This window comes from Thamnophis sirtalis, unplaced genomic scaffold (assembly GCF_051295495.1).
Source record: "Thamnophis sirtalis isolate CommonGarterSnake01/CBP01778 unplaced genomic scaffold, rThaSir2_p1.2 scaffold_2, whole genome shotgun sequence".
Lineage (NCBI taxonomy): Eukaryota > Metazoa > Chordata > Lepidosauria > Squamata > Natricidae > Thamnophis > Thamnophis sirtalis.
The window spans coordinates 20,812,781-20,828,426 of record NW_028261382.1 but is presented as its reverse complement, the minus strand read 5'-3'; the positions used below and the strand labels follow the sequence as shown (position 1 = coordinate 20,828,426).

At 45.2% G+C, this 15,646-nt stretch overlaps 1 protein-coding gene across 1 annotated transcript in view; it reads right to left on the bottom strand.

Moving 5' to 3' along the window:
* Nucleotides 1-4,591: 4,591 nt before the first annotated feature.
* The window catches only part of RAB11A (RAB11A, member RAS oncogene family), a 36,537-nt gene continuing 25,482 nt past the window's right edge, over nucleotides 4,592-15,646 (bottom strand). The window contains exon 5 of the mRNA XM_014052096.2: nucleotides 4,592-6,583. Within this exon, the coding sequence (XP_013907571.1) occupies nucleotides 6,444-6,583 (140 nt within the window). The 3' untranslated portion in view covers nucleotides 4,592-6,443. The remainder of the gene's footprint in view (nucleotides 6,584-15,646) is intronic.

The following is a 15,646-nucleotide window of genomic DNA, read 5'->3' as shown; positions in this document are numbered from 1 at the left end:
TTTACCTGGATCTTGGTGTCCTCCAGATGTGTAGACTTCCGTTCCCAGAACTCTCAGCAATAGTCATTGGCCAAAGAATTACGGAGAGTCAATCCCTACATAAGAAGAGCTACCAAGAGAAAGCAGTATTTCATCATCCTTTCCCAGTCAGGATGACTAATGTCCGTGCTAAGTGGAAATGATGGAACCTGAAATTTTACACACCTGGAAAACCCAGATGAGGAATGTCTACAGATCGACCAGTTCAGGGCTTCAAGCAGAGATCCTTCCTAACCTCTCCTGGAGACACCAAGTGTAGAACTTGAGAACCTGTGCATGCCAAGCAGATTTCAGCCATGGAGCTAAGCCTTTCCCTCAAATCATTCCTTTAGAACAAGATCAACTCCACACCATTTCAAGAAGATTGTTTCTGTATCATAGGTACCTTCTCTCTGTAATCGCTGTTAGGTTGCAGTCGAACTTCAGCTCGGGTATACGCTCATGTAGATGATCTTGGGTATGATCTAATGTTGATATTGTATAATCTTTTCATCCAACAAATGTTAATGTAGTGAAAAGGATGCATTTCACCAAGAAATGTCCACATACCGTTCAGGCACAATTGAGTGGAATTTGTAAGAGAAAGGGAAATGCAAAAGAATGGCTTACTCAAAAATGATAAAAGGTAGCAGCCCCGCTGTTCAGAAGCCTTAGCATCTGATCAGGATTCATTCAGGTGGATAGGTTGGAAATGTTATTTAAGCAGAGATAAATTGGATAACAGAGCGCAGCTACTGAACGTATTATCAGGATCGCAAAGGAGGACTCAATGAACCTTTTCGGGTGGGAGGTACCTAATTCACTTCTCATGTGATAATATGCGCTGGGAAACAAAATATCGCTTACTGGATCTTCTCCATTCTTGTCTGAAATCTCATGTAGGGTATAGGGATCTTGCTAGATTTGGTGACTGTATAAAATATAGAAGACAAGAGTTCAAGGGGTCAGTGGATCTGTTGCAGACCCCAGATGGATAATCCATTGTGTATATACACTAGTGGCAAGGTAACAGTTGGGAATGGCCACAAACTGAGTATTTGTCAGCCAGATTTGCTGCCGACAGCATAGACTAGGCTGTTATCTCCAGATGTGGGATTAACAACCCCTTAGATTTGGGTATACCCCTGGGTTGGCTGAGCATTGAACATTCTTGCCTTGATGACCCAGAGATCTCTGGTTCATTTGAAAGTGGCTTCTGCAGCTCCTGAAAAAGTTAGGGGTTAGAATTGTGGAGTAGGAAGAGACCACAAGGAACATGTAGGCCAACCTTGTTCCCTATTTTTATGGAAACAGCTGCTGTGAACACACTGCTAAGCCAGTTCATTCAACGAGAGGCACAGATGCCAGTTGTCAACAGTATCCACTTGTGGGGGATTTAAGAGGGCCCCGTTTGCAGACAAGAGATGCTCTCACAGTAGCTGGAAGAGCTGGGGAGGCTGTAAGGCTTTTGAGGGGAAGAATAGGGTAACATTTCTCATCCAACAGATGCAGAGACGAAGGACTCACCTTCCCCCACTCCATCTGGAGAACCAAGAGTCATCTCCTCAGAGCATTGGAGTTCTGCTGTGGTTAGCAACAGATATTAGAATATTGTAGGAGAGCCAGGTTAAGTTGATGGTAGCAAAACAATCAAGAGGAATCCGGCTCGCCAATTTTATTCCAAAGCATAAGCTTGGAGTTTCAGCCAAATTAGGCTTGCTAGTCATGTTAGGGTAACTGTATTGATAGGACAGGTAGGGAATTGAGTAGCTAAGAGCAGAAAACACTTTCCACAGATGATTCGCTTTGGACTGATAGTAGAAGAGTTTTAATCCAAAGCATCTTCAGAACATGCGTGTTATCTCCACTAGGTAGACCAGACCAGGAAACCCACTCTGCGGGAAGGCTAAAAATAATTTTTATTGAGGTTGGCTTTAAGAACAGAAATTCTCAAGTCTGATTGTGCGGCGCCTTCTCCTCCTTACAACAGAAGTGAATTAGGGAGGTGTCTTCTTAAGCTGTTTCCAAACATTATCTTGTTCTGGACTTTTAAAAAGCGATTCATCCCCTTTTGGCCTATGCAACAATTCCTGAGTGTGTCTATCAAGCTCTTTCCGTCTACCGTGGCAGAAGGCAGGATGGGAAACGGAGTAGTTTAGTCCCTGGATGAAAGCCAAGGGAAGGACTTTTGGGGGAGGGGGGGATTGGTGAGAAAGGAAAATCTAATTCCAAAGCAAAAACAGAGGGTGGATTTCTGCACTGGTCAGCGGATGGAGCGAAAATGCACCCCGGTGGGATTTTAGAATGACTTTTTTTTTCCACAGCAGAGGGGGGGGGGAAATGTAATTATTTACACGAATGCTGCATGTGTGCATGGGGAAAAATATGACCTACTGGCAATAGCTGTTTTACTTTCCAAGAGAGCCTTATCCAAAAATATATCTAAAAAGTAGAACTTTATTTTGTAGGACCTGTAGGGATATATATTTTAAATACATGTATAGGGGAGGGGGAATAAAAGTCTTACCTCAGTAATTAGCAATCCTCCACAAAGGCTTTTTTTATTTCAATTGGGCAAATTCACAATTAAGTTGACTTGGAAATTAACATACCGACCTAAAGTCAGGAATATGGACTGCTGCACTTTTCAAAGAAGACATACCTGCTAAGATACAAGAATGCCCAGGACCAACCTGGTCCTGACGGAGGTATGGATGCAAAATATGGGTAATCTCTATAAGCTTATCCGGTTCGTAAATGTATGCAAAGTTTTCAGGTGAACGTTTTCTCCAGCAGGAGAAATGACGGCTGCAGATCCAGGGAATGTATTAATGCTGCATTCGAGACTGCTGTACTATGTAACGGAGTGTCCTATGGCCAAAATAAAGGGGTAGAAAAGACATAGAGGGGGGAAAAAGGCACATTACATCCAGCAGGAGGCACTGAAAAGCAGACCCGTCCCTTTAAAGGAGAATACAAACGTTGTAATGGCAATACTTTTTTTAAAGCAAGACGTATTTGTAATATTTGTTGACCAAACAAAAGGTAAAATACACCTTATTAAAAAATAAACTGAATTTCTCTCTGTTGCATTTTTCCCCCCTATGGTTATTTCTGAGCCTTGGGTACACTTATCAGTGTAAAGTGCCAATTGTTTTAAAGTAAAAAAATGTGGCAACAGTCAGAATAACAAGAGTTGGAAGGGACATTGGAGAACTTCTAGTCCAACTCCCTGTTCAAGCAGCATACCCCAAACCAGACAGGTGGCTGTCCGATTCCTTAAAAACCTCCAATGACGGAGTAGCCACAACTTGGAGGCAAGCCATAATTCTTCTGTTAGGAAATTCCTCCTTAGTTCTAGGTTGCTTCTCTCCTTGATTAGTTTCCATCCATTCCTTCTCGTCTTGTCTTCTGGTGCTTTGGAAGTTTCTTCCCCTCTTGTGACAGCCCCTCAAATATTGGAAGATTGCTATCACATCACCTCTAGCCCTTTTCTCTAAACTAGACATGCCCAATTCCTACAACCCTCGAGCCCCCTAATGGTTTAAATTGCTCTTCTCTGCACTCCTTCCAGAGTGTGTACATCTTTTTTATAATATGGTGACCAAAACTCGACACAGTATTCAAAGTGTGGTCTTACCAAGGCCTTAAAAAGTGGTACTAGTACTTCATATGATCTTGGGTCTGTCCCTCTGTTAATGCAACCTAGGATTGCATTGGCTTTTTTGGCTGCCACTGCACCCCTGCTGGCTCATATTTGATTGTCTACTAGAACAGTGGTCTCCAACCTTAGCAACTTTAAGCTTTGCTGGCTGAGGAACTCTGGGAGTTGAAGTCCACAGGTCTTAAAGTTGCCAAGGTTGGAGACCACTGGACTAGAACACCAAGATTCATCTCGCAGTGACTGCTGTCGAGTCAGTACTTGCTCATTTAGTTTTTCTTACCTTATTTTTCTCTACACTAAATTCCATCGGTTGGGATCTCAATACCAAGTGTTCTGTAGTCCAGAATGACTTATTCCCGAATGGACACAACCAGTGTTTTGTCTAACTTTATTCTGCAGCACTGATAGTGGTTGCCAGGTCTTGCTTCTGGAAAAATCGGAAGGCCAAAAAAGGGAGTTTGTGACCATGTTATTTTTGGGCCTCCAACTCCCCCCCCCCCATCTGCTTTTAATCCTCTGGGCATGCTATAAGATAAAGAAAGTGGCTGATGGTGTTTTCCTGCTCATCCAGAATGCTTCGTTCATCAGAAGCATCCAGTAAAAAGGGGAAAAAAGTTTATTTGGAGACCGGGGAGAATAGCTCAGGGTTACAATTCTTACACTTTCTTTTCCCACAATGGCGAAACACCCAAAGTTTAAAGCTCTGCAAAGAAAAGGCAATAAACTCTGCAAAGTGGAACCGCAAATGAGTCAGATTTGCATGTCAGGTCAACCCGCATAATTTATTCACACATTAATTCCAATCACCTTCCCCTTCCCGCAGCTCAAGGACACTCTTCCCTTTTAAAGAAAAAGTATCAAAGGCCCACCAGAGCCTACATTCCAAAGAAGTTCACTCCACCACCTCTGAACAATCCCCTGTGATTCTTTATTAGAATTCCAAAAATGAATAATTTTAAATCAATCTTAAAAAATACTCAAGGTACAGAATGTGCATAACAGTACAAAGCAATTTACAAAAAAAAAAAGTGGGGAATGGAAGGGAAAGGACAAAAAAAAAGTGTGCAGAGAAATAACACCCTGGAGGAGGGAAAAAACAAAGGATGATCGGACTACAGCAATGCCCTCGGTGCCCCTTACACGTCATGAGCACTGCAAGACTGGCAGACAAGCTGAGCGGAGTAGCTTTCAACGCAGCAGGAAGAACATATCTGCGAGAAACATCCTTCCTTCCTTCCTTCCTTCCTTCCATTCCTTCCTTCCCCCTATAAACCAGGGACTCTTCCTCTTCAGCTGGGCTTCCCAAAGACTGCACAATTCTGTATGTGCTGGTGTGCCCACCCCACCCCTCTTGTGAACAGTGCTGCAGACGAGCAGGCGGTGTGGGCTGCAAACCGAAACAGTGCCGAGGGGAATGAGATGAAGGAATGTCCTCTAGAAACCCAGAAGGGCTCAACCACTTGAGGAAGGCCTCTGGGGCTTTTTAGTGTGCAACTGGAGAGGTTTGAGGGCTTCCAGGCCAGGAACTGGGAGCCCCAGAGAAACTAAACCAGCTTAAATCAAGTCTTGGGTGGGCAGTGGAGGGGTTGGAGGCGGGGGATGCACCAGTGCCAATTTTACTGACAATTCTCATTAAAAAGTCTGGGTTTCTTAGGAGTTGCAACACCCATCTCCAAGCCTTCCCAATCACCTGTACATGTGCAATGTGCAAAATGATCCCCCCTCCCCCCAGGCCCATACCAGAGCATGCGACACACTAAATGCCGCAAGACCGAGCCGCAGGGACTAGCAAGAACAAGTTGGCGTTTGCCTCGTTGAGTAACTTACATGGCATCCAACATCCGGCCACAGACGTTGGGGCTGAGCCAGGTAAACTGCAATAATTTAATTTGCACAGTGGCGCCGTCACCCAGCTGGTTCATCCTCTCCTTGCTTGCAAGGGGAGGCCTCATCCGTCTGCTCAGGCTGAATTAAAAACCCGTCAAAAGGCTACATGTGCGCGTGGCCTCAACAAAGCCAATTCCAAAGGTGAGACCACAGGCCAAGCTGCCCAGGGAGGGACCAGAGGCCCCGCTCATGATGCTAATCCATTAGGCCCAGATGTTCTCAGAGGTTATCCCCGACTTGAGTCTTCCAAACAGGTTCACAGCTCTGGTTAGAAAGAAAGTCAACAAGCCAACAAAGAGTTTGCATTTGACCCAGAGGGGAAACTGCCCACTCAACCTGGCTTTCTCCAGACCATTTTGCTACACCTCCCATTATCTCGGGCCAACGGTGGGGCTGAAAGAGATGATGGGAGCTGTAGTCTGCATGGCACTGGGATGCGAAAGGCCGAGAGACGGCACCTGGCACAGAGGCCAGAGTGGACAAGGGAGTTATCAAATCATGCCGTGGTGTTGACAGGAGTGTCCGAATGGGGAAGGCTGGACAGAGCCCATCTCCGCTCCTTCCCGAGGTGAGCCCGGCAGGAGGCCCACTGTGACCGTTAACCCCGTTTGCCTTGCAGGACACTAGCATTCTGATGATGCTGCAGCCTAGTGTGAAAAAAGAAATGAGTCACAGAACTGAGGTTGAGGACAAGGAGGAACGGTGACGAAATGAGGAAACGGAGAGAGGAGGATGGAAATAAAGGCAAAATGTAATGGAAAGAAAAAGGGGGAGAGAGTGGAGAACCAAAGAAGGAGAAAAAGGAATGTCAGCTCCGGCTCTACTTCCATTCAGATCTGGGGGAAAAGACGCGGCTTTCCAGGTGTTGAGCGTGTTATATATTCTGACAACACTGCATCTTTGGTTTGTTTTCCGTGGTTGGAGGGACGTGGATGGGGACCACGTTGTTGCTGGGAGACATGTCGTTCTCGCGTCTGTCTGACATCTGTTTCTGCGACACAATGCGATAAATCTCTGAAAGAGAGAAGTGGTTGGTGACCAGGGAGGAAGAAGATCTGGAGCTTCTTCACCCTCCTCTTTTCTTGCAGCAGCAATAAAGCCCCACTTACAGGTGAAATGGGACAACTCACTCCACGGGACAATCCAACAAGTCAAGTTAATCATCTAAAATAATTTTTGTCATTCGTATTTTATTTTGCCCCTCCTTTGGCATCCTTTCTTTAATGACTATTTACTTGATATTATTTTAACTCTTGTCCTGCAGTGAGTTGGCCATGGCAAATTGGCTAAGGCGAGTTGTAGGTATCGAGTTGTCCTAGACCAGGGGTCTCCAATCTTGGCAACTTTAAGACTTGTGGACTTCAACTCCCAGAGCAAAGCTGGCTGAGGAACTCTGGAAGTTGAAGTCCACAAGTTTTAAAGTTGCTAAGGTTGGAAAGCCCCGTCCTAGACCCCCCAAGAACCTCCTAAGCTCCCCAGCCTCTCTTGCTAGGTAAATAGCACTTACAGTAGCACTTAGGCTTATATACCACTTCACAGTGCTTTATAGCCCTCCCTAAGCGGTTTGCAGAGTCAGCCTCTTGCCCCCAAACAATCTGGGTCCTCATTTTACCCACCTCGGAAGAATGGAAGGCTGAGTCAACTTGGAGCCTGGTGAGATTCGAACTGCCAAACGAGCAGTCAGCAGAAGTAGCCTGCAGTACTGCACTCTAACCACCACGGCTTGTTTAGTGACTGTTGAAAGTTACAATGGCACTAAAAATAACTGACTTATAATCGTTGCAGCATTAAATCATCCCCTCATTAAAATTGGGGTCCTTGCAACTGACCTGCATTTATGGCAGTTGCAACCTTCCCATAATCACTCTCTTCCACTTTTCAAGCTAGCTTCTGGCAAGCAAAGCCAATGGCAGAACCTGAGTCTGCTCAATGACCTCATGACTTGCTTAACCACCACACAATTCACTGCAGTGATTTGTTTAACAAATTGGGCGCAAGTCCCTTAACAACCACTCTGCTTTGCAATAGAAATTGACTGCTCACAATTGTAGCCATAAGTTAAGGACTATCTGTATACGTGTCCTCATCTGGAGAATTTGAGGTCATCAGGAGTGTCTGATAGTTTATTTTTTTAAAAATTGAGAATGCCGGGTCGTTATCCCTCTTGCAAATCTTATTTCCTCTAGCTAGGCTAGTTTGGGAGCAGATTTTTGTGAGGCACATAGAAAAATCAGCCAATCAATAGAGCATCAAATCCATCTCCCCCGCCCCCCTGGTTGTTAGTTTAAGTCTGCTTTCCTCAACCTCGTGGCCCCTCTTAGATGGGTTCAACACCAACCCTTGAGTCACTGGACTGAGTTGAACAATCCGTCGTTTGGGTTTTAAGGATAGATCCATTAAGTTTATCATTTGGATAGTTAACAATATCGAGCCCGGGGATCTCTTCGAACGGACAATTAAATCAATTGTTAAGAATAATGTGTTGTGCCAGCTGGAATCAGAAATACACCATTAAAAAGTTGCCAAAGCTTTGGATGTTACCAACATTCAAGGTGGACACACTTACAGCTTTGCTCCTCAAGGTTCCGACTTCCAACCCAACATGAAATGATTCTTCCCAACGTGGAGGTCTTAGCAGCACCACCTCCTAGGCCTGTGATGGCGAACCTATGGCACGCATGCCGGAAGTGGCACACAGAGCCATCTCTCTGGGCACGCAAGCCGTCTCCCATTGCTCCTCTGGGTTCCGGAGCACCGGCCAACTGGTCTCCACATGTGTGGGAGTGCCCCCTAGTGTGCATGTGCACGCCGGGAAGAGGATCTTATGGTTTCCAGCACGTGCATGCGCACTGGCCAGCTAGGCTTTGGGGCAAGTGCATGTCAGAAAGCGGAAGACCAGGTGGCTGGTGCATATGCGCATGCAGGAAACCAGAAGATCATCTTCCCAGCATGCATATGTGCACGGGGGTGGCTGCTCTTTTGGCTTCCAGCATGCACACAAGAGCCGAGGTGGCGCAGTGGTTAGAGTGCAGTACTGCAGGCCACTTCAGCTGACTGTTATCTGAAGTTCAGCGGTTCTAATCTCACCGGCTCAAGGTTGACTCAGCCTTCCATCCTTCCGAGGTGGGTGAAATGAGGACCCAGACTGTGAAAGCCCTATGAAGCGGTATATAAGTCTAACTGCTATGCACACACGTGCTCCCATTTCAGCACTCAGTGCAGAAAAGGTTAGCCAACACTTTCCTAGTTCGAGGGTCAGCAATCTGTGGCTCTGGAGCCGCATGTGGCTCTTTCATCCCTCTGCTGCGGCTTGTTGCCAGTTGGCTCCACAATTAATAGGGCTTTCGGTTAGGACAGGTAGAGGAAAAGGACGCCACACTAGTAGGAGACTCTATGGTGGGGGAACTGGACTTCTGGTCGGTTTCAGAATTGAATGGGCTTCTGGTTTGAACCTTTGTGGCTCTCTGAGTGTATAAGATTGCCGACCCCTGTTCTAGGTCAACCTAGGGAGATGCTCCAGACAAAAATACAACCAGATGGACTCCTTCTGCTTTAAGTCCAAGATTAAGTCCAGACCATCGACCAAGAAGCAAACAATACCCCAGTCAAGAAGTTTCCAAAGAAGATGAGAATAAACGGTCCCACCGACTGCCATTGAAGCAGTAGACCCGAGAACAAGACCACTCCCATGAACAAGCACGAGCGCTAATGATGTTACTTAGTTGGGTAATGAAATGCCTGCGCAAAAATAATCAAGCTCAGAGAGCACCCGGGGCCCCTAATTCTATTTTATTCTTTGCCTTCACAGAATTAGTTCACAAGTTTGAAAGTACATTTCTCCTACCTGGCCTCTACAATCGAACAAACTAGGGAGGGAGTTTGCCATGCGCCATCTCCTCCAACCCAAGATGGCCCCACTGAAGGCCGCCTTGGTGAAATGCTCCCTGATGGTTTCCTTATTTTTTATTATTCTCTGCAGTATCTTTTCTTTTAAGTCCACTAAAAGCATCTGCACCAAGATAAATTCCTTTGTGTGTCCAATCACATTTGGCCAGTTAAGAATTCTATTAAATATAAGTAAGAATAATCTTTGTCATTGTACTTAAATACAACGAAATTGGTTATTAGAACTATTCTAGTTCTAGTTTTATTTTTTTTCTTTACAATTTTTCTTTCTATTTCTAATTCTATGCTTTTCTACAGTATTCTCTATGCTATGCTATTCTCCTTTTTAATTATATTCTATTTCTATTCTGTTCTCTGTTCTCCATTCTATTCTATTCTCTACTCTATTCTCTATGCTGTTATTCTCTTTAATTATATTCTATTCTATTTCTATTCTATTTTCTGTTCTCTATTCTATTCTCTATTCTATTCTCTATGCTATGCTATTCTCCTTTGTTAATTATATTCTATTTCTATTCTATTCTCTGTTCTCTATTCTATTCTCTATGCTATGCTATGCTATGCTATGCTATGGCCAGGGCTTCCCTTATCCACCCGTAACCGGTTCTTGAAGCGTGGCTCTTCCTTCTGTCTCCCAAGGTCATTTCCACATGCCATCACAGTCTAAGAGCTTCGGGCACTTGGTCTTCCTAGGCCTTTTGGAATTGTAACTGTCAGAATTTGGTGATTTACTGGCCCCAGAAAATCTGGTGGGCAGCAGTTGGAATGGGAGCTGAATCAAGAGCCGGACATTATGCTCCAATCAAGGGCGTGGAAAGTATTCTAGAAGTTTCTCTGTGAAATGTGGGGAGGATTGGCAGAAAAAATGGAAGAATGCAGCCAGGCCAGAAATTTATGTATTATTTAGCGTATGGCATTTCACACATGGACTGGGCAACATATTAACATTTCATACCTAAATTAGTAAAACACATGAAAACATAAATGTTAAAAAGATCTGTGTTTAAATGTCTAAGCCAGTGGTAGTCAACTTGGTCCCTACCGCCCACTAGTGGGCGTTCCAGCTTTCATGGTGGGCGGTAGGGGTTTGCTGTAGCTCTGCTTTATAAATTTTATAAAGTAAAGTTACTTTCCTACTTTATAAATCACTATTACTGTGGAAACCGGTGGGCAGTTAGAAAATTTTACTACTAACAGAGATACAAAAGTGGGCGGTAGGTATAAAAATGTTGACTACCCTTGAGTTAGGCCATCTAACCATTGAAGCGCAGCATCGTTTATATTTTTTAAAAATCAGATACTAAACCTGTATATGCCCTCAGCTTATACAGGTAGTCCTCATATTATGACCACAATCAAGCCCAACGTTTATGTTGCTAAGTGAGAAATTTCTTAAATGAGTTTTGTGCCTCATTTGTTAAATGAATGACTGCCGTTGTTAAGTTAGTAACAGCGGTTGTTAAATGAACCTGGCTTCCCTATTGACTGTGAGGGTCAGAAGATCGCAAAAGGGGATCCTGTGACCCCAGGACACTGCGACCGTCATAAATGTGAGCCAGTTGCCAAGCCTCTGATCACGCAACCATGAGAATGCTGCGGTGGTCGTAATGTGGAAAAGGGTGATAAGTCCCTCTTCTCAGGGCCGTGGTAACTTCGAACTGCTGCAAGTGGGAGACTACCTGTGCCAGGTAGGCCAGCAGTGATTTCATACCTATAATTAACTTTTAAATAATCCCATCGTCTTGACTATTCTGGTAATCTTCCTTCCCCTTGACAATTGCAATTTGACGGTAAACCTCTACCGGTACTTTGCAGGAGGAACTCCCAGGATTTCCGTGGGGCCCCGGAACCACATCCTGTCCAGGTGCCAGCCTGAAGACCTCGAATCAGCTCATGGGATTGGCATGCCTGGAATTTTAAGAGCTGTAAACCCCACGCATCTTGGCTGTGAATGCTGGCCTGGACTGAGTCAATTTCTTGGCACGTCTGTAAGCCCTTCCTTGCTGAGCCCTGGCTTCTCTTGACCCAATGCCTTGGCAGGGAGCCCTTCCTGCTTACGGGGATTAAAACCTGTCCTGGGATGACTGGTTTCCACCTGAACTGAAAGGCACTCCAAGCACCACTTCCAAATTCCAGAGGACCACGTCCTTATCTTCTCTTAAGCCGTTGTTTGATCAAGCAGAGATCCAGGGGCTCTCCCTACCTCTCCTGACACACAGCTTTGCAAAGGCTACCTTTGAGACTTGCTATAATCCCCAAGTGGTTAATTAGGATATCTGGCTTCTGGGATTTTTCAGGACGTGCATTCCTGAAAGAAATCAATCCTGTTGTTTCCTTTCAATGGGGCAGGGTGGGGGGAAGGAAAATGAGGCTCCAACAGGATACAAGCCGCCTTCTGCTTTCTCAGCTGGAAGGAAGGGGAACTTTTATCCTGAATTCAGAAGAGCGCTTTCCCCTAACCCCAGGCTCTGTTTGCATGAAACAGAAAACGGGGTTTGTTCCAAACTGCACGTTCCCGATACAGGTAGCCCTTGATGTACAACAGCTCGTTTAGTGACCATTCAAAGTTACGGCGGCACTGGAAAAAGTGACTGATGACCATTTTTCACACTGTTGCTGCACCCCTGTATTCACGTGATCAGTTTTAGACGCTGGGCAAGTAACTCGTATTTATGATGGCCGCAGTGTCCCAGGGTCATGTGATCTGTGACCTTCTGACAAGCAAAGGCAATGGGGAAGCCAGATTCACTTAACAACCGCTGTTACTAATTTGAGAGGTGCCGTGATTCTCTTCACAAATGTGGCAAGGAAAGTCCTAAAAATGGGTGAAAATTCACTTAATGATGATTTTATTTCGCAACAGAAATTTGGGGATCAATGATGGCCATTAAGCCTTCTTCCAAAATGCTTCAGATGGGCCACAGTTCAGCAGAAACAAAATCCAGAATACGTCTGTCCTCCCAGTTGCCAATATCTGGAGGGATCCCAGAGTGACGTGATGGGACAAGGAGGGCCAGACTGGGCCACCCCCTGCCTGCTCCCCCTCCTCTGCATGGCTAAGGGATGATAATCCCCCTGGCCCCAAAGGATTGCGCCCAGGGTCACAGGGGAGCCTCCCCTCCCTGTTCCCCCCCCCTTTTCCTTCCTTCCACTGCTGTTCAGAATCGCCACATTTGTCCCTGCGTGTCTCAGTTCAGGCCCATCTTCTCCCACAACGGTGGTGGGGCACATCTGGGAGTGGGGGGGGGGGAGAGAATTGAGTCTGCCTATCAAGATGAGGTAGACCGGTTGATTTCGTGGTTTGGAGACAATAACTTGGTCCTTAACACCAATAAGACAAAGAAGCTTATAGTGGACTACAGAAGGAATAGATCAGACATCCAGCCGTTGCTTATCAAGGGAGACCGAGTGGAGCAAGCGGCCAGTTTTAAGTTTCTGGGTGTTAGCATAAAAGAGGACCTGATCTGGGGCATCTCACATTGCAGCCCTGGTCAAAAGTGCCCAGCAGAGATTAGACTACCTGAGACTTCTTGGGAAACAACTGAATGGAAAACTCCTGGTGACCTTCTACCGCTGCACCATAGAGAGTATTTTAACTTACTGCACCTGTGTCTGGTTTGCCAATTGCACAGTGGCAGATAGGACAGCACTCCAGAGGGTCAACTTCATTCCCCAGAGGGTCATTGGTTGCCCTCTCCCCTCTTAGGAAGAGCTTTATACCTCCCACTGCCTTAAAAAGTTCAAAACATTCTTAAAGATCCATCTCATCTTTTTTTTTTGAACTGTTACCACCTGGCAGACGGTACAGGACAATAAAAACAAGGACAAATAGGCTAAAAACAGCTTCTTCCCAGGGCAGTAACCATATTGAATTCTGCTGTATAGTGTAATATTAATGCTGTATCAGGAGTTTCAATTTAATTATATAGCCTGTGAAAGATTTTTATTTTTATAGTTATAATGTATACTGAAGATGGCATTTAATTTCATTGTATGAGGTGCAATGACAATAAAGTAAAATAAGCTAAAACTAAACTAAACCCAAAGCAGCTGCTCTATTATTGTTTTTTATTTAGAGAATTTATATGGCCACCCACTCACTCTGTTATTCTGAGGATTTACAAAAAAAATTAAAAATTAACCACTTGTTGGAATGGGTGTAGGTGGAATATTCAAGACTGGTGAATGGCGTGTCTTCATCCAGCCTGGCATTCCAGAGGCTAAGGCTAACTATACTTTCTAAGCTGGGCAGTCATAGAAATAAATGCAGCCTTGCCCTGCTTTTGAGGGAAGGGATAAAAGAGACAGACGCATCCAGATGTGCCTTGGTTTTTGGAGCAAGCCAAGGCCATGAGACAGCTGGGGAAAGGAAGAAGAGAAGTTTACCAACCAAATATTCAACCCGCAATTGCATGCGCCATCAATATTTAAATCTTACAAAACTGAGGTTTTTATTTTGCGCACCTCTTTTCCACTTGTTGCATTTTTCCTTCTTTTTGTCCTCTTTTCCTAGAGCAGGGCAATACCTTTTTAAAACAAAGACTGAGATATGCACTTGATATGCCGCCGTCAGCAAATTCTTTAGTGTCTTTTCTGCAGATCATTTACGGACGACATTAACTGCTCAAAAACGAAATGCCCCGACAGTTCCAAAGAATTTCAAAAGAAAAGGAAGTCACTTTTACCACACTGCACATAGGAAGAGCAAAAGCCAGTGGCACTTTCCGGCATAAGCCAGCTGTGCATGCAAAGGACTTTAACTATCACTTCCACACCCATATTTCCTGGGAAACAAATTCAACTTGCTGTTCTGACCTATAGTAGACTTCCTGAGAGCACGAAGCAAACTCCTGGTCCCGACAAAAACCCCTTTTATTAATTGACTGTGAATTCTGCTCATTCACATCCCGCAAAGTCTTTCAAGGGAGGATTCACAGTCACAGACCTTATCTGGCTTGGAGAGCTGCCAGGACAATATCTGCAGAACTTGGCAAGGAGTCTTGGAGAGTCGCGAACTAATTGTCTCCTGCAAACTCCACTCCCTGTCAGCCCTTCTTCATTCAAAAATCAGGAAAGAAAACCACCTTTTATTTCCTCTGGGAGGGGCCATTCATCGTCCACCTGTGGCCTCACTCCCAAGTCGATCCCTGTTCTTTAGCTGTTCCCTTCGTCTGGAAATTCTGTGCATGCGCACACTGGGAACAGGCTCCAGCTGTTCTTCTGCCTCATTGATGTCTGACTCTGAAGGCAGCTGATAGCTGGCATACAGCCGTGGCCCCCGCTCTGCCTCCGACACAGAGCCCTTATCAGAGCCTTCTCCAGACTCCAGGAGTGGCCCATCTTCCTCCCCAACCTCCTCACTGTCCGAATCTGCTGCCAGCTCTGCTGACAGGCCACAATACCTGCAAAACTCTCAAAACTTCCTCAACCTACAAAGACATCAGGAGTGAAAGCTAGTCTCTCTGCTTGTTTTTGGTGTGCGTCTGATGGAACTGATGAACCTTCTTCCTCACTGCTGATACGAACAACCAGGTATATTAAGCAATGGCAATTTTTAAAAATTGGAGCATTCAGATGGGACAACCTACCTTTCTCTACACGGATTGTAACATAATATATGTGACACATGCATTGTGCCCCCTTTTTGCAAACTTTTCTGGCCATCCAGATGAATTCGTTTTCATTTGTTGATTTGCAGGCGCCCTGCCTGTTATTACCCATGATGCATCAGCATTTGGCCAGGTGGCAGAAGGAACACTTTGAGAAGTAACGATGGGATGGGAGCTACCCTGGTTTACCCATTTCTTTCTTCAAGTTCATAATCTTCTATTGTTTGGGCATTACGTTTTTATGGAGGAGCCTGGTGGCTCATGAGGTTAGAATCCTAGGCTGAGGATCAGCAGGCTCGCATTTGAGTCATGTTACTACTGCAGGATGGGATGAGCCCCTGTCACACACTCCAGCTCCTGCCAACCCAGGAGTTTGAAAGCAGGCAACCGCAAGTAGATTAATGGGTACCCCTTCAGTGGGAAACGTCACGGGGATATAAAAGGAGCCCCCAACTAGGTGTCGCCCAGGCAACAGTGATGTCACGGGGAATTTTTTTTTTGCCACAGAAGCACTTTGGTGGGGAAAAAAATAAGTTTTAGGACATAAAATATTACTCATTAT